Below are 23,450 nucleotides of genomic sequence, written 5' to 3'. Positions count from 1 at the left end.
TAATGAGAGGCTTTTTATCTCTTGATCAGAAAAATTCTGCATGTTCTATGTGGGCGAGTAGTACTCTGTACTACTGTGAGATTGCATCTGTCAATGCCACATCCCTTGACTACAATCCTGAAGGTCGTGGGTTCGAGTGTTACTCAATCTCATGCTGAAAAGCCACCTCCAGTTTACCCAACTGCAAAGTGGATACCTGATCCATTAGGTTAGGACAGTCAAAGGTGGTCGGACATGATGCTGGCCACATCACTCCCTTGTGTACTGTTGGCTATGAAATTAACTGTTTCAGCCCGATGGGCCAATGGCTTGGGGGAAACTTAGACTTTGACTATTGTCAGTCTAGTTTAGAATGTAATATCCCACGTGCCCAAGCATTGTCTATTTCTAAGATGAATAGAACACCCTGAGCCACTGAGCACACTGATGTCACTGCACAAGAAATGAGTGAATTTTGGCCTATATAGACTACACTTCTTAATTACAAATCAGTCAGTAAAAAGTACAAGTATATTTCAGAGCTAACTTCCCAGTCCATCCTGTTATGAGATTAGTTCGTAAAACTGAAGTGAGATTCCTAGCACTGCTTGCAAAGGATCATCGTTAGCCTAACAAAAGTGTTGGGCTTTTTTAATATATCCAGGTACTTTATAGGAACAAACAAAAATAAGGTTGAGTGAGATAATCTGTGTATTAATGTATGTATTTAAAATGAGACTTCAATTTTTAGTTCCTGTTTTGTCTGTGTTTTGTTTAACAGGCTTCCCAGCTGGCATGTTTTTTGTAACGAGAGCCCTTCATCTACATCACAGTACTCTCCAGATAACTATGCCCTGGCAAATGAGGATGAGAACATCCACGAAAAGGTACAGTGGAGGTTTGCATATTTTTCAGTAGATGGGCTTAATATCACATGACTAACTGCAAAGCTAGTGGTGGTCCTCATTTTAAGATTGGTTCTCAATCAGTGATTTTAAAAAATATGTACTGAATGCTCCAATTAACTAAGGTCCTAGGGCTCGTCATCTAGAAAATCTTCTTTTTTAACTTCCACCGTGTCCCTGTCTCTTAGATCATGCAATGTCCAGGCTCACTGTAGTTTTGCCAGCTTGTGCTCTAAGTGATGCCCAATCAGGATTGATTTGATTTAAATCACTAGTCAGGAAGACTTGATTTAAGCATGGTTTTCTACATAAAAGTGCATTCTTGTTGGTTGTTATAACCTTAATACATATTCTTCACAACTCGGAGATAGATGTAGGTTTCATTTTTAGAATGTACACACTGTACATTTTTAAACAGTGATTTATTTTGAAAACTTTTCAGATGAGTTTTTCAATGAGTTTTACAGCTGTATCAGAAAACGAATGCTTGTTTGATGATTTCATTTACCAAAGGTAATTGAAGCAGATATATATGAAGTCAGTGGGAGGGAACTATCTCCAGTTCAACAGGTTAATCATTAATATTTGGAAGATTTTTCTTGTCATGCTGTATTAGGAGGAGAATATCACCAGACAGACATTTAAATTATTTTTATTTAACTAACACAACAACGTTAAGTATTCTGGATTTTTTTCTTCAACAGCAAACATATAATATTTTAACAAAACAAGCATATGTCCCTCAATTCTCACATTTATCTCCAGACTTCTTGTCCAGATCTATTCTGCCCCCAACAATCTGATATTCATTGAGTTTTCTGAAACTTTGCACTTTTAGAGAGAGGTAAGGGATTAACTCTGTGTACACAAATTTGCAGAGGGACAACAGAGTTGAGGTCTGTTATTTCTCACCTCTATATATTTATTTATTTAAAAACATTTTTGCTGTTAACAAGCATGTAACCTCTGGGGAGACACATCTAGTTTGAGAACTGCAAAACTAAGCATCTCTGATGCTATCTGCTAGACTGAGCACTGAGTCCCATTGTGTAGATTAACCTAAATCTATACAGAAGCCTGTGGAACCCCATAAAATTGGGTCTCTCTAATCCATGTATTATTGGAACTCATTTACAAAACTTTTCGTAAACATTATATGAATATATTGTCTCATACTATAGAATTAGAATTTATAATCCCTATTCCATGATGAGATATCTTTGAGCTATAATGTATCTTAATTAAAACTATTTTTAGATAGGTTTTTCCTCAAAAAGCATTTTCTCAAAAAAATCTGATTTTCTTTTAAATCATTGGTTTTTATCCACTCTGTGCACAACCTTGCAGTTCTGATGACCTCAGCTAGAAGAATACAAGATAAAGTTTAAAATGAGCAAAACTACACAATCATAAAAAATGGGACTTGTCACTAACCCTTCATGCCCCAGTTTGATTTTATGGCTAATGTAATATGCGCACAGTACTCAAAGAAGGAGCCAAGTGATCTGTAGTGGGGCTTGAGTTTGTGAAACCACCCTTGTACACTTTGTACTGATTTTCTGATAACCACCTTCGCCCTTATTCCCTTAGAATGCTGATTTTGTTTCAGAAGCAGATGTCTAAAATTTAAACCTAGAGATTAAACTCATTCCACCAGATCCAAAGTATCTTTTGTAGCTTGTTTTAGAAATGACTCTGTGTATGAAGATGCAATTTAGAGCTGTTGATTCTTTACCATCTTACTCTTGACTGGGTCTTCAGAACTCCTCAATTCAGGAGGGCAATCTTGCAGCATTTGACTAGCCCTCCTTTTAGAGGAATTTCTGCTAGTTAATCTTTCAAGAGTGGGGATCTGAGCGGCTAATACATGAAAGAGAGGTCACTTACCTGAAAGTGTGCAAGATTTTCATATGCAGATCCATGCTTGCTTTTCTCCTTTTTTTGGAGTCTGTCTTAACCAACTGAGGGTTAGTTAGGAGCAACAGTTCATTATATAGCCTTGCTTCTCCTTGTGTATTCAGACATTTAGCATGTTTAGCCTTCAGAACCACTGATTTTTCAAGTGGGCATATACAATGAAGGCATGCATTTCTCAAGCTTGTGACTATATACAGACTATATTTCAAAGAACTGCAACTGTAGGTAAACAATTTCTCATATATCCTTCGCTGATCCAGCCGAGAGTGTAACTTCCCGCATATACAGTCCCTAAATTATTTTCTGTATGAGAAGTTATAGCAGTTTAAATCTATCTAGTTGAACTGACATAAACCCCTAACAGACACACTTACATAGATTTAAGAACTGTTAAGACTGTTTATTTTGTGTCAAATTAAGCTAAACAGATTTAGGCCACATTGTAGTGGCATGTCTGTGGCACCATAGCTGTGCCGGCATAACTCCATAGTGTAAATGCAGCCTATAGCAGCAAATAGGGTTTTTCCATCACTGTAGGAACACCGCTCCCTAAGTGACAGTAGCTAGATCAACAGAAGCATTCTTCAGTCAGCCTGGCTGGATCTACACCAGGATTAGGTTGGCATGGTTACAGTACTCAGATGTGAATTTTTCATAGCCCTGAGTGCTGTAGCTATGTCAACCTAAATCTTAAGTGTACACCAGGCCTTAAGGAAATGTTAAATTAGTTTGTGTTTCTTTTAGTGCAAACCCCTTAATTGAACTAAAATGGTTTAAACTGGTGTGACTTTTCTTGTACAGACAACGATTTAAGAGCATTTAGCTTATATACATTAGTGTGTAAGACATGTCTTCAGATGTTCCATAACTCAGCTATTCTTTTGTTGGTTATTCAGGTCTAGAAAGGTAAAATACTCCAAGGTTTGCCTCAAGACCAATAGTGGGAAAGTGTTTTTAGTAGAACACGGTTTAAATTCAAGCATGGTATGAATATTTATTATCCAATTGTTTCTTTACTTTGTATTGTACTAGGAGGAAACAGGCAGACCCATTGGAACGGAGTCTTTAGAACATGTGGACTCAAATATACACAGTTATCCCAGAGAAACTGATTTACTTGATGACTGCACAAAAGATCACCAGGCAAGCTTTTTCATTCATTTTTCATTTGGTGCATTTTTCAAACATTTAATGGGTTTGAGCTTTTCACTTTTGTTTCAAGGTTTTATAACTATTTATATTGCATTTTACTTGCATGGAGATATTAGGCACAGAGCTGCTGGAGGTGTCATTTTTCAGATGGGGGGAAAAAACCCAAGGACCAACACATTTTATTATTAAATTCCAGCACGTATAATTTTTAACAGTGAGGGTAATTGACGATTGCACAACTTACCAAGGATGTGGTGGATTCTCCATCACTAGAAGCTTTTAAATCAAGATTGGATGTCTTTCTATAAGCTGCTCAAGCACATAGCTACTTGTTTGGCTAGAAACAGGAGCCACTTGGTAGTATTCTATTGCCTGTCTTATATAGCAGCTCAGACTAGATGATTGTGCTGGTCCCTTCTGGCCTTGAAATCTATGAATCTGTAGTACTTTTTGCCTACCTAAATGCAGTATTCTTCATTTTCTAAACCGCTCTTACATTCCATCTTTAAGGTGGCTGCATTTCAATGGAGAGTGAAGGATTGTGCATAATAATGTACTTTGAGAACTTTGTATAAAAATTAAAGTTTAGAGAGAAGTTATTTGATTTCTGTTAAAACATACCCCATACTGTCTAGGGGTCAAAAGACAAAGTATGCTAACATATTTAACTGTGCATTTCAGGTTATAGATATAATTCCATCATAAATCCTTCCCAGCCTTTTTGTGTTTAGTGTAATGACGCAAGCTAATCCAACTGATGAGTAGGGGCGCTTGGTTAAGAGTACTTTCCATTCCTGAAGGAAATACTCTGGTCTGTTTTGCACTTACCACAGGCACATCTGCAAATGTATTTTACAGTTTATATAGTTTTGCATGGTGTAGTCAATGTGATCGGGTAGCTAAAATAGAAGACTAGGAATTAAAACCAATGGCAAGCTATTTGTTTGAACCTCATTTTGTTTATTTTCCTGTATGAAAAATGCATCTAAAATACTTACGTCTCAACTGGGATGTTGTCAAGGTTAATGTTTGTAAAATGTGTTGAAACCTTGAGATGAAAGCATTAGGTAGTATAAATTATTTTTGCTCTTAATGTGAGACCTTAAACATATTCCTGTTCCAATATAATTAAATTCAATTGCTTAAACATTTATTTATTTTGTAATGGCATTATTGGTTTAAAAAAAAGTGGTATACATTCTTGGTTTGGGGAATGTTACAATTTTTAGAAATATAGCATTAATAGGAAAAATTTCCCAATTGTATTGTTGGGTATAAAACAAAAGTTGCAAATATGTCCCAAAGTAGCATTTAGTATCACGTATGTTGCTTATGAATGAAAGCATGCAATGTTCCTTTATGGTGTCAGATTCTCACTTTCGTGTGTGTGTATTCGGTTTTCGAAGAGATCAGTAATTCAGATGTCTGTTTTTATGTAAATACAGGAGAAATGTACATTACATCTCACTTATCAGAAGTCATTCAAATTTTGCACTGATTTCTAATATTTTAAACAGACTACAGAAATGGGTGAATTAAGTCTGCCTCAGGTTGAGACACTACCTTCAGTAGACTTAAATGAAGCTTCTTCTAGCGTAGCTGCAAGCATTGAAAACATTTCCAGTTCATCTACCTCAGAGATCTCTCCAGTCTCGCAGCCTGAGTAAGCCTTTTATTTTGTTACCATTTTGGTCTTTATTGCAATAAATAGTATTTCCCCAAATAGGTGGCCCTTCTAAATTTTTAGGCCTGAGGAATTAGTTGTAATAATGTGTAGGTCTTGGGATTTTGCTTGCCTAGAGTACCTTTGCATTCTCATAGCTATATGTTTTTGTTAGAGAATGCCACCTGAAAGTATTTAATCAGTTCTTCAAAATCTCCATGGCAACAGCTTACTCATTGATTTACAGTGGCGGAAACTATTGTTGCTATTATGCAAACTTCAGCCTACCACACTCTTACTATTTTTGCTACATACTGATTTATGATAGCAAGGCTACTCCAATATACTGTACCACTTCTGCAGTGTACCTTTCCTGCACTGTTTGCCTGAAGTGTCAATATTGATTATCAACCTAGTGATATATACTGAGAACTGAAATATTTTTTTCATTTCACAATAGCAAGCTTGCTAACTGTATTTGATATACACTGCATAGTATATCTGAAAAATACATGTCTTTATCTGTTCCCTGTTAAAGGCCACTAGCCCTCACAAATAGGCTTTCATGTCTTTGCCAGAAAATAGGGCAGGGGTAGCCCCAGAACTGTTTCACTGCTGAGCTATAGTTTGTCCCTTAAGGAGATAAGTCTTTAAGAATTCTGTTATTCCCAGGCAGCAGCAACAGGGCTGTCCTAAACTCTCTGTTCTGACAGCAGGAGACTTTTTCCCCCCCTTAAATGGGATCGCAAAACATCTTCATTTAAAAGAATTCAGCAGTACCTGTACTGCTTCTGAGACTCCCAGTGGATCATAGTCTAGGTTATCAGTGGCTGGGTGGCTCTGAAGCAGTCTCTTCAAAGGGCATTCCTGGAACATAGAGGCATCACTCTGCTGCCCCCTCTATGATGACACAACATGCAGGAAAATAATAAGAAAAAGTTGAAGATCACTATAGAATTCAAGTTCTGTAAAATTCCAGTGCACCAAGTCCTAGCATAAGAATTTCGGCTTCTCTTGCAAAGTTCCCCTCAGTCCCCACAGACACATCAGGGTCTTAAAACAATGCTCAGCTAATCATTTTGCTGAAAAATCTCTGCTGCAGTACTTAGGCAGAACCGAACAAATTAAGCCTGACTCACTATCATTAAATTGACAGATTAAAGGAAAATCAAAATAAATTGGACTCATTAAATGTAATCAGTTAAAAAAAATTTAAAGTCCGAGGATACGTCTGCACTGCAATAAAAAAGCCCCAGCACTGAGTCTCAGAGCCTGGGTCGATTGATTCCGGCTGTGGGGCTACAAATTGCAGTGTAGCTACTGGAGCTCAGGCTGGAGCCCGGGCTCTGAGACCCACCCCCCTCGTGGCGTTTCAGAGCATATGCTCCATCCTAAACCCAAATGCCTCCATTGCAGTTTTTGTCCCTTAATTGCCCTATTCATCCTGATGCATTCACTGATATTCTTCTATGCCAGTGATGTTAGAGACTCCTGGTAAAAATCATAAGAGCTGGCAGCACTCCTAGTGGGCTTCTTAACCCCTTAGTTCATGGAGTCATATAACTTCATGAGACTTTCGCCTTTCATTAAAAACATTTCTAGCCCTCATGGCTGGGGGAAAGCTGGAAAAAGTGAGCCCTAAAGGCTGAAACAAGAAGGCAAACTTAAAACACATGTTTTTTAAAATCGTGATTTTTAGGGCTAGTCAATGATATTATGGGGCCTGATTCATGATTTTCAAATGGTTTGGATTGGCTTCCCTGAATAAATAAGGGAAGAAGGAACAGGTGACAAGAGAAGGTGAATGTTTCTTTACACTTAGAAATCTTTTTAATCAACAGAAAATGACTATTTTAATTTCTTTCTATATAGACGCTTTTAAGAAGCATGTGTTCAATCATAGACAACATATGGAAGTTTAATAAACATTTTTATAGTCCAAGATGTTAAAGAAAAAGTTGTATAGCTATCTTATTTTGTTGTGAGCATTGAGTTGTGAACTTCCTGTTTAGCTGCCTTCTCTGTTAGTATGAGACATTAGAACCACCACAAACATACTTGACTCATTCCATCTAAATTCCTGTTTTTACTCTGTAATAACTTAAGAGTTGTTCCTTTTGGACCTGAAACGGCTCATGATTCATCTCTGGCCAGACACCTTTTCAGAAAAATCAGTTGCCATCTGACTAAGAGAAGAGATTTTATGGTTATATAAACTTTATTTTCTAACTTCAGTTTCCGTTAGCGCTCAGTGTGAACAAATGATGTGCACATATTTTGTAGTAGTTTTTTTTAACAATTTACATTTGTAAATGACTAAACAGAACAAAGTACATGTGCCTAGTGTTCGTGCTACTCTTTCATATATGTAAACTACACATGTATATCTTCTGTGAAAAAAAATTCTCATTGTGGCTAATAAAGTTAAGGTATACCCTAAGATTTTTTCAGTTAATAGTTGCACCATATTTTATTGAATTACTGATTATTCATATTCACATTGTTCCTGTTCATTCATCTTCTTGGTCTTGTAGAGTCAAGAATGTGCAGAGCGATTTAATATTAATACGTTCAAGTTAAGTTTTACACCTTGGCATCTGAATTTGAGGTTTAATGCAAAGGCATGATTCACTTAGCTCTGCCACCGAAAGGGGTTTAAAGGAAATAGCTATTAATTTAATGGACAGAATAACTGGTAATTATAACCATTGGTTTTCAAGATTCATATTTAACACCAATCCTAAATGAACCTGTCTGGTAAAATCAATCTCTTAAACAGGATAATAAGTAGTCCTCCTTTTGTACTCGCAGGGATAGACAGATCCCTTTGCTGCATGATCAAGAATAAGTTTTTGAATGTCTGGGTTTTTTCTCCCATTTAGCATTTCCATTTGAAAGGTGCCAAAATTAGTTCCTTAAATGTTTGTTTCCTATTGCTGCTTCCGTTGTAGGAGTAGCACCAGATGGCAAACTGAAAGACTCAGCCTTTAGATTGGTAACCTGCTGTTATGCTTTGGAGGAGAGGGGGTAAGGGAGGGAACAGCATTTTGCAGCCCAGTGTCAGCATATTGGTGTGACAATGTTTGTATTGCCTCGAGTGAAGATTGCTAGTGCTGAGATATGAGAGGCAGAGCAAAGGCTTTTCTTAGTTCTGATTTATCACCCTTATAGATAATGTTCCCTCTAATTTTTCCCATCCATTGTGGAATTAATTTTATGTGCACCAATATGGAGGTGATGTGGGGCCGAGGGGTTGCGTGTGTGTGTGTGTGTGTGTGTGTGTGGCGGGGAGGGCTCAGGGTTGGGGTAAAGGATTGGGGTAAAGAGGGTGAGGGCTCTGGGGGTAGGGCTGGGGATGAGGAGTTTTAGGTGCAGGCTGCCCCGGGTTTGCAGCAGGGAGAGAGGACTCCCCGCAGCCATCTCTCCCTGTAACAGCACCTGGGCTGGGAGAGAGGAGCCTCGTCCCGCCACAGCCATCTTCCAGGCCCGCCTATGGCCACAACCCTGAACGCGATATGCACGCCTGCACGGCTCTGCTAATTTTGTGTGTGACCCCCTTCCCCCAATATAAATTAAAAACACTTGTTTTATATATTTAACTCCATTATAAATGCTGTAGGCAAAGCGGAGTTTGTGGTGGAGGCTGACAGCTTTTGACCTCCCATGTAATAACTTTGCAATCCCCTGAGGGGTCCCAACCCCAAGTTTGAGGACCCTTGTTATAGACCATTGTGTACTCTTACCCTGTATGAATGTAGGCAAAAAGGAACCAATCAAAAATTCATTTCTTCCCTCTTCTCTCTCCATTTTTTTTTTTCTGCTTCATCTCTGATGAAAGGCAGCCATGGCCTTTTATTGACCTAGCAAGTTCAAATTTTCTGGAAAGGAAATAATCAAGACACAAGGACAGATTCTTTAGCACAGTTGTGGCCCCTTTACACAGTGGCACAAAGGGGCTGTAATGCAGCATCATTTGGTCAGCAGAGAATTCCCCTAGCATAGGGGAATGGCCTGCTAGCACACATGTGGTGCTGCTGCCAGGCCCTGTGTCTTTTCATGCCACCCCCTCCTGGCATAAGAGGCATGACAGTGCTCTCTGTTCAGCTGTACATATCCTCCGCTGATGTGCAGGATTCTTCATAGACCATACCAGTGGTGCAACTTGCAGCCAGTCAGGCAGCTCCAAGTTGTGTTGGTTAAGGCTCACCCTGAGAATCTCACAAATGAGCTTGTTACAGCGCCCTTTCCCCCAGCCCAAGCAAAGTTTGGACAGAAGAGATAGTTTCCCTCTTTATTTTGTAATAGTAATGGAAAATTCACTACTGCAAGAGTGATAAGATGTCTTAATGGAGACTTTTGAGAGTGGGGGACTGGGCCTTCTATAAGACAAATGTTGTGTGCTGCTACTTGTACAATGGCAAATGGAATAGAGATGGGAAATAGATCATCCTTGATGTGAGCAATATGAGAATACACTTCCAAAGTAGTGGCATAACATTACATATTTTTCTTCATCCACTTACAAGATCCATGACTGACATTTCCATGGTACTGTATATATGTGTTCTCTCTTTTTCTCTATCAAAATAGCTTCATTAACTTACCTCTGTGATTAGCAGGGTACTTCTAATATCAGAAGGGTAAAAAGCATGTTATTTCTTTCCCTTCAGTGCAATAGAAAATTCCCGTGCTGATATCCCTGTAGTCAGCTCTAGTGAAGCTGAGCAGTCAGAACCTGACTGTGATATTGGTGGGGCACTTGAGGCTGACCCTCAGAGTGAGCCTTCCTCTTTTGTCAGTCCACCAGAGAGGTGAGTATTGAAGTAGGTTGTGAGCCTAAATAACTTCAATGTCTTTTGCTATGCTGGCTTTGCAACATGGTCATTCACCTGCTCTGCTTGCTTCTATATCCATTGTTTGTGTACAAGTTCATATGTAGTATATATTAAATGTTATATGAAGATCATAAAACTGCTGAATGTGTTTGTTATAGCTTCTAATATTCTTGTGTATTTTTCAGCCTTGTGGGTCAGCATATAGAGAACATCTCTTCTTCACATGGCAAGGGAAAGATGACTAAATCTGACTTTGAGTCAAAGGTTGCAGCAACTGAGAATGGGCCAGAGAAGGCGAAATCTGCTTTGAATGCTTCAGATAACTTGAAAAGGGAGGTATGTAATATAACTTGAAATATTCTGGCAGGACACACAGAATTAAGAAACTATCCAGGAGTTGTGTTTAAATTGTAAACTTATCTTTTTGCCTTTTCCTCTGCTTTGATATGTACATTGCCTCAAAGATTTCTTCAAAAACTCATTTCCCCCCTTGCTTTTCTTCAGTTTTAAGTATCAGGTTTTCATTTCCCTCTTGCTTTAAGAATTAGTATTCCCTTCATTTGGGGGATTGGTCTGTAGTTCTGATTTCTGCCTTGTGTGATGTGATTTCACTAGTTAGGTCACTGAATGATCTTGCCAAGATCCTTCATCACAGAGGACGAAGGGCTGATATTCTAAATCTAAAAAAATTGTAGAAAGCTGACCAGGAGGGTGGCAAACGAGGATCTTTTATCTCATAGTGGGGAGAACAGTAAAGGGAAAAAACAAATTTGATTTACAGCAGAAAAAGCACTTTCTTTTCAATATAAAAAAATGGTTTCTCTCCCCTGTACTGCCCCATTCTTCTGTGTAAAATGGGCAGTTCCTGTTGGAAGAGAAAAAGTCACAAAACTTACTTGGAAATAATGCAAGAACCCCAAAACAACTATTAAAAAAACCCTGATGACAGCCATCCAACACAAAAAGTGGAATCAGCTACAACTCCACAGCCCACACAATGCCATCTCTGGGAGAAACCATGGCACAAGGACCTGCAACGTGGACACTACACAACTCCCCAACATCATGAATTTATGAAGATTATCTCTAACCAGAGCTGAACTATCTGTACTCTCCAAGGGACTGACTTCGGCGATGACACAGAACCTGATACCATACTAAACATGGGGAGAACTATAAGAGTTCTTCTGCTGCCTTTTGCCTCAAAGAATTTTTTCACAACAATGGCGACACCACCCACAATTACCATGTCCCGACTGACAGTCATAAGAAAAAAGAATCGTCTGACTGGACCTCACAGAGAAGACAAAACCACACTCTTGATCATGTTGATTGCTTCAGGAAAAAAATTGACTGTGAAGTCCTTAACAAACATCACATCCACCACAATCTCTCCACTGCCAAGGGGACAGGTATACAGATCCTGAAATCCAACCACCAAATAGTGCTCAAATTAACAGACAAAGGAGGCATTATCGTAGTCCTCAACCATGACTCCATTAATGAGGCCAAGTGACATTTCTGCGACACCACCCACTACGAAGAATTCAAAGAAGACTGAACACCCCAATTTACCTAGGAAATTAAGGATATCATGAAATTCTTCCCCAAACTACTCCAAGAGAAACTCCACAACTTATCTTCCCACAAATCCAACCAAGACACCTTTTACAAGTTCCCAAGATACACAAACCAGGGAATCCAGGCAGACCCATAGAAACCATCCTCAAACCATTCACCACGCAAAGGGCCACCTTCCTCTAGGACACAACCGATTCTTCCAGAAACTCCACAACATTAGTAACCTCCCTCAGACCACCGTCTTTTTTGCACCATGGATGTCACCTCCCTATACACCAACATCCCTCACAGTGATGGCATGTATGTCTGCCTCAAATATTTACAAGATAATGGACAACCCTCTGATATCCACCTGCAGCACATCGCCAAATTCATTCATTTTCATCCTCACCCATAGGGTGACCAGATGTCCCGATTTTATAGGGACAGTCCCAATTTTGGGGGCTTTTTCTTTTATAGGCACCTGTTACTCCCCATCCCCGTCCCGATTTTTCACACTTGCCCTCGGGTCACCCTACTCACCCATAAGTTTTACATTCAACAACAAATACTTTGCCCAAACCATGGGAACAGCCCTAGGTACTAGGATGGCTCCCAAATGTGCCAACCTCTTCATGGGTCACCTTGAAGAATTTCTGGAAAAATGCACCACAAAATCAGTGATATACTTCACATATATCAATGATGTTTTCATCCTCTGGACAGATGACCTAAACTTCCTTAGACTTCCACCACAAGTTCAACCACCATGATCCATCCATTAAAATTTCCGTAGAACACTCTCACACTAGCATCAACTTCCTGGACACCATAATCCGCTTCAACAGTGAAACCCTCCAGACTACTATGTATGAGAAATCCACAGATCACCACATCTGCCTTCATAGATCCAGTAAGCACTTCAAACAGATCAAGAAATCTGCTATCTACAGCCAGGCATTCAGATACCACCGAATATGCTTCAAGTTGAAAGTCTGGGATATATAACTTCACACTTAAAACAATCTTCACCGAACAAGGACATTCCACCAGAGAAGTAGATTGCATCATGGAACAGGCCACCCAAATACCCTGAGAGAATCTGCTTCAATACAGAAATAAAAACCTCCTCTGACCACATACCTCTAGCTGTCACCTACCACCCCACACTGGAACCCGTACAGGGTATCATAAACTGTAATCCATATTTTTTGGGGACCCCATCCTGAAAGATCATTCCTGAACCCCTCTTCTGGCCTTCAAATAACCCTCTAGCCTCTCCAAGCTCATCATCAGAAGCAAGCTCCCCATAGACCAGGACACACCAACTCAAAGTGGCACCAGACGCTGCCAGAACAGATGCGCAACCTGCAGAAACATCTTTATTCTGCAATAATCAATACCACCATAATACACTTCTCAAGATCCATGGGTTCTACATATGTCTATTACAGCATGTGGTGTACCTCACCCAGTGCACTAAATGTCCCAATACTTGTGGGTGAAACAAGTCAATTGCTACACTCTCTCTCAAATGAACTCTGAGAAAAATGAGACAAAAACACCTTATCACCCGTGGGTGAACAGCTTTTTTTCACAAAGTGATCCATCTGTCTGACCTCTCAGTTCTCATCCACAAAGGAAAACTGCACAACAGCTTCAAAAGACAAACCTGGGAGCTTAAATTCATAACTTTGGTAGATACTAAAAATCATGAACTGAATATACACACTGGATTTATGGTTTATTATGACAATCTATAACCCACTTAACATTCCCTCCAGCTTCCCCCCTCCCCCCCATGACTGGAGAGGTGTTAACTGGCCACTTCACCTTGAATGGTCCCTTGAATGTGTTAACTACTTATGCTGTTTCACCTTATATTTACCTGAATAGGTAATCCAAAGATCATTTGATTACCTATTCGGTTAATTCCCTCTGAAGCGCCTGGCATTGGCCATTGTCTGAAGACAGGATATTTGGCTAGATGGACCTTTGGTCTGACCCAGTATGTACTCCTGGGGGAATTCTGCGCCATTGCGCATGCACAAAATTTATGTCCATCAGATTTATTTGCTTCCCCGCAGAAAAATGACACTGATGGGAAAGCAAAAGGAAGCCACAAGAGGGGTCATATGATCCTCCCTAGCAGTATGCGTTGGATGCCCAGGGCAGCCGGTAGAGAGATAAATCACTGTGGGGCAGGGGCAGGACTGGGGAAGACCTGGCTGGTGGCTCCTACCCTATGCCGGGCTCAGCTGCTAGACCTGGCTGGGCTGGGGAGGACAGGACTTCCTCTTTCCCTGCGCGGCATCCAGGGATGGATCAGACTTTCCCCCAGATTTCTCCCCCAGCTGTAGGAAGCTCTGCAAAGCCTCACTCCCCCCACACCCACTTCCTGCACCCATGGCTCCTCAGCTGTAGGGGAAAGGATCACTGTACAGGGAGCTGCTCCCCCATCCACCCAACCCCCGTGCATCCAGACCCCCTCATACCCAGATCCTCCTGCTGAGTCTCATTTCGTCCCTGCCCAATTCAGAGTCCCCCTGCTGAGCCCAATTCCCCCTACACCTGGACCACCCCAATGAGGTACCCAGATCCCCACGCTAGTGAGCCCCAACCGCTGCACCTGGTTGCTTACTCTACTGAGTCCCACTCCCCCAGCATCTGGATCCCCCACTGAGCTTCCCACACCCAGACCCCCTGCCGAGCTCTATCCCCCCCCCCCCCATCCCCCCCCTGCACTGATCCCCAACCACCTTCACCTGGATCCCCCTGCAGAGTCCCATTACTGCTGCCCCCATTACCTCCCAAGAAGCCTCTGGGCATCCAGATCCCTCCACACCCAGGTCCCCCCACTGAGCAGCTCGCACCCAGATTGCCCCACTCAGACCCCCCTCAACCCCCACCTGGAGCCCCCCACACTAAGCCCCTCCACACTTGGATCCTGCCTTGTTGAGCCTGTCTGCCCACACCTGGTGCACCTGGCATGGAGGGGCAGGGCCCTAGGGTATTTCTGGGGCAGCCCTGTCCTTATGCTATGTCAGGGTTGGTTGCAGCCTCACCACTGAGTTCGTGCCCGGGGCGGGAGCTACACAGTGATCTCCCACCTCTGCAGCCAGTGGCCTGTGCTCCCCAATGCCTTGCTGGAGCCTCCACATTTATTTGACAAAATTTGCAGAATTTTAAAATACTTTTAATTTTAAAACTTTAAATAATTTTAAAAATACAATTTTAATTTTTTGGCGCAGAATGCCCTCAGGAGTAAATATGGCCATTCTTATGCTCTTAAAGAGCTCCTCTTCCCAAACCTGCAGAGAAACCCTTTGTAAGCTCAGAAGCTTCTCTCATATCTACAGAATTTGGTCCAATAAAAGATATTAACTCCTCCACCTTGTCCATTTAATATTATTTTGATTTGGAATTTGTTTGGTTTTTAAAAAGCACTGCAGTTCTTTGTATTTTCTTGATTTAATGTTGCTGTCTAAAAACCTGAATCCTGTATATTGCTTGATATTTTGTTTTGCAGAAAGACTATAAAAAAGCAGGAGAAATTGACCCTACATCAGTAATAACCCCAAAGGACCCAGGAGACATCCCAACATTTGATGAGTGGAAGAAGAAGGTTATGGAAGTAGAAAAAGAAAAAAGTAATTTCTATGGTTAATTCCTTTGGTCTAAATATGAGCCACTTCCGTATTCTAGTGTTTTCTCTTCTATTAACTTTGTCTAAAATTTAAATAGAATTTAAATAGTACAAGTAAATGCATTAGGATACAGCCCAAAAGTCCACTTCTGTACTAAAAATATATAATACAGAAATGCAACTGACTTCCTTTTGTAGTTGTCTGTCAAAATATTATCCCTGTAGAATATGGCAAGACATTGGCATTTGGCAGTATTTCATAAACATCAAAATTGCAAGAATTTCAACGTTAAAGCAACTGGGACTTGTGTGCAGTTATTTCATTGCAAACTGTTAGGCAGACTTCCATTTTGCAGAAGAAACACTGATGCTGAAGCAGCTAGTCCTGCTCAAGTATCTCCTTAACTGAACATAGAAATATCAGACTTTAAAGATAGTAATCTTGCAGTCCTATAGAGCTGGGAAAGGGAACATTTCCCCATTTTCCTATGGAACCTGGTGCTTATTTCGAGCCCAGAAATGTCCTACAATGACTATTTTAAAGTCATGGCATATATAGTAAATCTAAACAAATTAATATTTAAAGGCTTTTATGGGTTTCCCTAAGATTTGTGCTGTTCTCACTCAATAATTAAGACACTTGACATTAGGCGGAGGTCTACAAAAAATAGTCTTAGTGACATTTTTAAAAACTCAAGTGTCTGTATTATTGAACTTTGGTAAAAGAGATGGCATATGGAGAATACATGATGGCAAAGTTTTATCAACAGTCATTTAGGATGTCCTGCATACCTTTCTTTTCCTTTGTCACCTGTGAGTAGAAGGAAGTTTCTGAATGAATGCTACTAAAACATGTCTATCCCACCATTACATAGCTGTGTCTGTAAATGTCCAAAAAGTTTTGACGTGTGGGCCATTATCTTCATTCCGATATCTACTGTATCTTTCTTGGTTTTTATAATATTTAAAACTTTACTACAAATTACATTAAAAAAAAATTTGTGGCCTTATTCCACAAAAGTCAGGGAATTCTGAGTAATGGTAATCACGGTAGCCTAAGCCTTGTCATACATGCGTCACATCAGACATTTGTACAGCTGTCGAGTGGTCAAGAACACAAGGTACGTATTACATTGTGTTTTATTTACAGAGCACCAGTCACTGAAATATCTATTTGAAATATTGTGCTCTCTTCTGATAGAGGCAATTATTTTCCCTTTTGGGAGTTTGTCAACAATTTAACACTTTAAAAATCATGCCCAAATCCTTGGTGCAGGATATTGTTTCGTATAGATGAAAGCTTCCCTGCATTGGCAAATTGAAGTGCTAACATGGGAACAAGATAAATTATTTAAGTTAACTACTAAGTTCCACATAAAAAATGAAAGAGGAACCTTAAAAGCAGCTCTATGGAGAGAGCATTATTTTTACACAGTTTTATCACATACAGTGAATTAATTTGTACACTTATGTTGAAGCTTGCAGCTTTGTTACTCAAATGTTGAATAACAATACTTTCTTCAGATCTGAAAAGATTAAGCCCATACAGGTCTTTTGTTACCTTGTTAACAATAAAATGTATGTTGTCTGCAGGTCAATCAATGCACCCATCCTCTAATGGAGGACAACATGCCACAAAAAAGGTTCAGAAAAACAGAAATAACTATGCCTCGGTAGAGTGTGGTGCCAAAATACTGGCAGCTAATCCAGAAGCAAAGGTAATTTTATTTACTAATTTGGGGTTATGAATGTATATGTGTGCATATTTTAAATATGATCTTGTACTGTGTTCTAGCCACACTTACCTTAAAACAAAACATTGGTTTTCCAAGTCAGTGTTTCTAACCATTTTTCAGTGGGTTTTTTTTTTTGGCTTTTGAAATACTGGAATTCTGTGAAAACATCTACCTAGCATAGGAATCTATATGGAAGCTAGTTATGTTGTGTGCTGTAAAATCTTGCCAGCTTATTTAATAAGGACTAATCCTCTGGGGGTATATGTGATCTGAGATGTGTTATCTTCTGCATGCTGTCCTGTTTAACCAGTTCCATAACTTGGTATTTGACTCTTAGAATTATATGTGCACTCTAAATGCAGAAGTATGGGTTGAAAGGCCATTTATGTTAAAGGAAATGTTGCTTTATTTTAATTCTTTATTACCTGTCATAACTTAAGAATTTTATTATTCATTTAGAGTACATCAGCAATTCTGATAGAAAACATGGACCTCTATATGCTAAATCCATGCAGTACTAAAATCTGGTAAGTTATGTAGCACTGTGCATAGGGTTTTTTGGTTTGCCATCCTGCTGGGAATATGTGCAAACTGGTCTATTTACTTGAGATCAGAATCTGCCTGCCTTAAGTGACACTAAACTATTCAGAGTGGGGTAGAGAGGGAAAATACTCAAGAGTTTAGAAGAAGGTGGACCTTCATTAATTTCCTCCGCTGCAGAGAAAACCCAATTTGGTGGTAGTACTACTTTCTCTATGGTGTTGAGATATGGTGATAGAGGGATGGGTTCACCTAAGTTTTGAGTTTTGTGCTTGATCTCTGTAGCTTAGTTGCTCCCATGGCATCTGAAACAAGGAGGTTGCTCTGCAGACTAAACCAAGGAGAGCAGCATAGGGAGAAGGGAAAAGAAAACACAGAAGGCAGTTCGGGCCCTTCCCACCTCAAAGAAAATAGTACTGTGGGGTTTTTTGGGAGTCAGGTCTCTCTTCTAAAGTTCCTATATTCTTTTCCTTTCTCCCCTGCTTCAGTCTAACCCTTCTTATACCATGCCCACTGTTGTCACAGGAGCCCTCTTCATGATCAGTTCTTTTGTAATCAGCAAGCTCAGCTTCCGAGTCCAAGAGCTGGTGCCACTTAGCTCAAGATTGGTTGCCCAATCTTTTCCATAATTCTGAATCTTCTCCACACATGAACCAGCAGAACATTTGAGTGCCATGGTTTTTAACAGAGCTGATGTTTTTCATGACACACTATTAATTTAGCTTTTTCTGTGAAATCTATGATCTTAGGGAAGAGAAAAACCTGTGCATCCACTTGGCCTTTGTAAAGACTTAAGTGAATCTTCCACAACTGTATAGTTGCTTTTGAAGGTGTTTAAAACACTGATTTGAATCGTATTTTTTTTTTCCAGGTTTGTGGTGATTTTAGTTTGGTCTGTATGTAGGATGGATTACCCTAGGTATATCAGATGTTGGCGCATATGGCATTTATCAGTATGCTATTTGAATATATGCTGTAAATCTGTTCCAATTGCATAAAAATTGAAAGTCTGCTTTTAATTCAAATTTTGACTTGTACAGTATTAAATGTACCTCGGGATTATAATTTTTTGAATAAACTGATTGATATTGTAGCACAGTGAGTTACTGTGCTGAAAATCTGAGTTTAGACAGTAACCCAGGGCTCTAACTCTCCTGGCCTGGGAGCACCATGGAAACAAATATATTCGAATCCTGGAGAGAGACTAGGACAGCTGTTTCTCTTCATTGTTGTGCCATATCTTCTCTGATTAAATCAGTTAGCATATTAAGTCCTTTTCAAATACAGGATAGTTAAGATGAGGCGCACTGAAGAAACGAATAAAGGGAAATGTTTAACCTGGAATGAGGCCTGGGAGTGGCTAATTAACAGAGTCCTTAGTAGTGAACTTGAAAGTTGAATATTCATAATGTCATCTGAAGAATTTACATTATTTACACTGGGCTTGTCACTTGACAGTTGATGTGGGCTCTTTTTTGCTAATCCTTTATGCTTTGAAATTTTCTTATGCATCTTCAGTTGGTGGCAGTGCTCTTGTTTCGGACTATTATTACTAAGTAACAATTAGCAGTCTGCACAAGCCTGCTTCTCCTCTAAACAGTTAGCATATGTAAAAATATTCAGGTATCTGGTTAGAATCATAGGAATATAGAACTGGAAGGGCCCTCAGTAGGTCATCTAGTCCAGTATGCTGCACAGAGGCAGGACTAAGTATTATCTAGTCCCATCCCTGGCAGGTTTTTATCTAACCTGTTCTTAAAAACTCCAGTGGTGGAGATTCCACAATCTCCATAAGTTAATTTTGTTCTAGTGCTTAACTACACTTACAGTTGGGAAGCTTCCTAATGTCTAACCTGGATGCAGTTTAATTAGTGCAATCCATTACTTCTTGTCCTATCCTCAGTGGATCAGGAGAACAATTGATCACCCTCCTCTTTATAACAATCTTTTACATGCTTGAAGACTGTTATCGTATCCCTCTTCAGTCTTCTCGTCTCCAGGCTAAACAAACCCAGTTTTTTCACTGTTTCCACGTAGATCATATTTTCTGGACCTTTAATCATTTTTCTTCTTCTCCTCAAGATGTTCTGCAATTCGTCCACGTTTCCTGAAATGTGATCTTGCTTACAAAACTGCTAATACATCCCAGAATGATGTCGGTTTTTTTCCACAGTATTACATTGTTGACTCATATTTAGTTTGTGATCCACTGTAATTCACAGATCATTTTCTGCGGTACTTCCTAGGCAGTCATAATCAATTGCACAAATGGCATATTCCTTCCAAGGGTAGTGCTTTGCATTTGTCCTTATTGAATTTCATCCTGTTTATTTCAGACCGTTTCTCCAGTCTGTCAAGATCATTTTGAATTTTAAGGCGCTTGCAATCCCTCCCAGCTTGGTATCATCTGTAAACTTTTTAAGCGTGTTCTCTATGCCATTGTCCAAACCATTTATGAAGATACTGAATAGAATAGGACAGAGCACCGATCCCTGCAGGATCCCATTCAGTATGCCCTTCCAGTTTAACTGTGAACCATTGATAATTACTCCGAGTATGGTTTTCCAACCAGTTGTGTACCCAACCTTATAGTGGGTTCATCTAGGCTATATTTCCCCAGTTTGCTTATGAGAAGGTCATGTGAGACCGTATAAAAAGCCTTACTAATGTCAAGATATCAATCTACTGCTTGCCCCCTATCTGCAAGGCTTGTTACCCTGTCAAAGAAGGATATTAGATTGGTTTGACATAATTTGTTCTCAATAAATCCAGGTTTACTGTTTATCACCTTATCGTCTAGGTGTTTACAAACTGATCATTTGCTCCATTACCTTTCCAGGTACTGAAGTTAAGCGAAATGATTTATAATTCCCTTGGTTGTCCTTATTGTCATAGGGCTTGTCTACATATACAGCATTGCAGTGGCATAACTGCACCACTGTAGTGCTTTAGTGAAGACACTACTATGCCAGTGGGAGAGCTTTTCTTGTCGGCATAGTTAATGTACTTCCATGAGATGCAGTAGCTATGGGAAGAGCTCTCCCCTTGACAGTGCTGTCTACACTGTGGGTTAGGTCAGTATAACTATATCTCACGGGTGTGGGTTTTTCACACTCCTCAGTGGTGTAGTTATACCGATGTAAGATTGTAGTGTAGACCTGGTAGAAAGCTGTATTGTGGAGTAGTTGCAGGTTCCACCATTTCCTGCATGCTATCTCAACTTTATACACTACATACTCTGGGCTGCATGAACAATTGGAGAAGTTAATATAAAACTTTTTTTTAATTTCTTGTGTGTATTACATGGAAATGCAATGATTGGGAGTGCTGCTCTGTTTTCCTTTGTGATCTTTAGAAATTTGGATCTTCAGAAGGACTAGAGAAAAGGTCATAGGAACTGCTATGGCAAAGTGAGACTATAAACTACAGACAACTTTATGTAGGTTCCCTCTTCAGTTCCCTCCATCTTCCTCACTTTTAAACTAGTAGTTTAACTCACCACCTTTTTTTCTTTTTATTTAATAAATGGTGTGAATTTTTGTTTTAATAGTTCAGTTCTCAAATTTGTACATAGGGTGGGCACAAGTCCTTAAAGCAATACATTTTCCAAACTACCAAATCCACAAACTGTCCAAAAACACCCTCTACGTACTTAAGGTATGTGTACACTACAGCAGCACAGCTACAACGTGGCACCTGTGCAGTGTCTACACTGACAGAAAGCATTGGTCCATCTGTGCAGGTAGTCCATCTCTCCAAGAGTTGGTAGCTAGGTCAATGGAAGAATTCTTCTGTTGATCTAGCTACTCCTACTGTGGGGGTTTAATAATTAATAATTTCCGTTAATAAAGAGCAAGCCAGAATAGAATCTAGTTTGCTCTTCTGGAGTTGTATTGGCTTTGGAATATTATCAGAAATAAACAGTAATAGGTACTTACTGAAATAAGTGGATATGGCCCTGAATACTCAAAGGGGGCAGATCTGTGGGATAAGATGTCACTTTTCCGAGTAGAGCTTAATTTGAAAGAAACAAGAGTTGCATTATTTTGCCTTGAGAAAATGGATGTTTTGAGCTAACATTTTATCCCTGTACGTAGAATTTAAGAGCAAAATAATCTGCAACCCACCCACACATCAGAGGAGCAGTTTTTTTGACAAATTTTCTGAAGGTAGCAGTGAGTGGTGCCTATGTATTGTTGTAAAGCTATCTTGTGGAACATTTCCATTGTGAATGAAAGATTCAGTAGCACTAACTGTTTTGAATTGTGTAATGAAATTGTGTGTTTGCTGGAGGTCACTTATTTCCAATATCCCTTTTTTGTCTTAAAGGTTTGTTATTGAGCTCTGTGAACCAATTCAAGTAAAGCAGCTTGACATTGCAAATCATGAATTATTTTCATCTACTCCTAAAGACTTCCTAGTGTCCATTAGCGACAGGTATGTCATATAATAAGAATTTGAATTTGTGATCACTTGCGTTCAGGAAGCTCAACATAAAGCAGGAATAATACTCAACAATTGCAATGATCTCATAACTAATAGAATTTGAATACCAAAATACTACTGTGTGGCTCATTCCTTTGCTTAATGTAAATGGTGTGAAATAATATGGAAGATTTACTCTGCATGTGTGTGTAATAGGTGTTTTTCAAATAGGTAGATCAGCTATTCAGCTTTCCTCAAAAAAGCAAAATAACTTAATCTACACTATTACCTTGATGTCCTGTGGTACTTTCTAGATCAATCTTTGTCATCCTAAATTGTGGAAAGCAAGTAACATCTTTTAAGAGATCCCACATCTTTACCTTCCAGTGGTACAAAACCAGTTGCCCACATCTTGAACTCCCAACCAATGTTATCATTAAAGTAAAATATTAACTCTTTAGTAGATCCCATATTTCTCCCCCCCCCTTTTTTTTTTTTGCTTTTTAAATCCTTTTATTTTCTTAGGTACCATTTTCAAAACAGAAGAAATGACACCATTAGGCATTATTTGCCCTTTCCCACCCTCTTGAAGTTGTTAATCATACATTTCTATCACATTGTTTTTGTACTAAAATCACTGCTTTTAAACTGTGTGTGTGTCAGAAAGCCGAAGTCCCATTGCATGGGGCTGAAGCCCAGGTTCCTGAGCCCTGCCACCTGGCGTTGAAGCTGAAGCCTGAGCAGTGTAGTTTCATGGGGGCCCCAGTGGCATGGGGCCCCAGGCAATTGCCCCGCTTTCTACCTCCTAACGTCACCCTGGCTTCTATATGCAGAAAACCAGTTATTGTGGCATAGGTGGGCCGTGGAGTTTTTATAGCATGTTCGTGGGGGGGAGGGGGCGGCACTCAGAAAGAGAGAGGTTCAGAACCCCTGGCATAGGGGATCTACTGATCACTCCTTCTCAGTAACTTGTGAAGGACATTATCTTCTCTTGAGCTTTGATGGCTCAGAAACTATGGGTGCCTGGTCATATTTCAAAATTCCAAACTTTGTAGCTGTCATGTTCTCTGTGCCCTAACCTCCAGCTACTTA

The 23,450-nt window shown here is 39.7% G+C and overlaps 1 protein-coding gene across 7 annotated transcripts in view; it reads left to right on the top strand.

Moving 5' to 3' along the window:
• Positions 1 to 23,450, top strand: part of SUCO (SUN domain containing ossification factor) — a 79,134-nt gene that overhangs the window by 24,790 nt on the left and 30,894 nt on the right. For 4 of the 7 annotated variants that reach the window (XM_037906511.2, XM_043552740.1, XM_037906512.2 and 1 more), the window contains exons 2-10: positions 761 to 866; positions 3,834 to 3,944; positions 5,471 to 5,616; positions 10,287 to 10,427; positions 10,637 to 10,787; positions 15,541 to 15,661; positions 17,251 to 17,375; positions 17,853 to 17,920; positions 22,263 to 22,370. In XM_037906511.2, the coding sequence (XP_037762439.1) occupies positions 761 to 866; positions 3,834 to 3,944; positions 5,471 to 5,616; positions 10,287 to 10,427; positions 10,637 to 10,787; positions 15,541 to 15,661; positions 17,251 to 17,375; positions 17,853 to 17,920; positions 22,263 to 22,370 (1,077 nt within the window). Of the gene's footprint in view, positions 1 to 760; positions 867 to 3,833; positions 3,945 to 5,470; positions 5,617 to 10,286; positions 10,428 to 10,636; positions 10,788 to 15,540; positions 15,662 to 17,250; positions 17,376 to 17,852; positions 17,921 to 22,262; positions 22,371 to 23,450 lie in introns of those variants that run through there. The other 3 variants (XM_043552741.1, XM_037906513.1, XM_043552742.1) reach the window with 3 other exon arrangements.

The sequence above is a fragment of the Chelonia mydas genome, chromosome 8 (genome assembly GCF_015237465.2).
Source record: "Chelonia mydas isolate rCheMyd1 chromosome 8, rCheMyd1.pri.v2, whole genome shotgun sequence".
Taxonomy (NCBI): domain Eukaryota; kingdom Metazoa; phylum Chordata; order Testudines; family Cheloniidae; genus Chelonia; species Chelonia mydas.
This window is presented reverse-complemented; position numbering and strand designations above follow the sequence as displayed.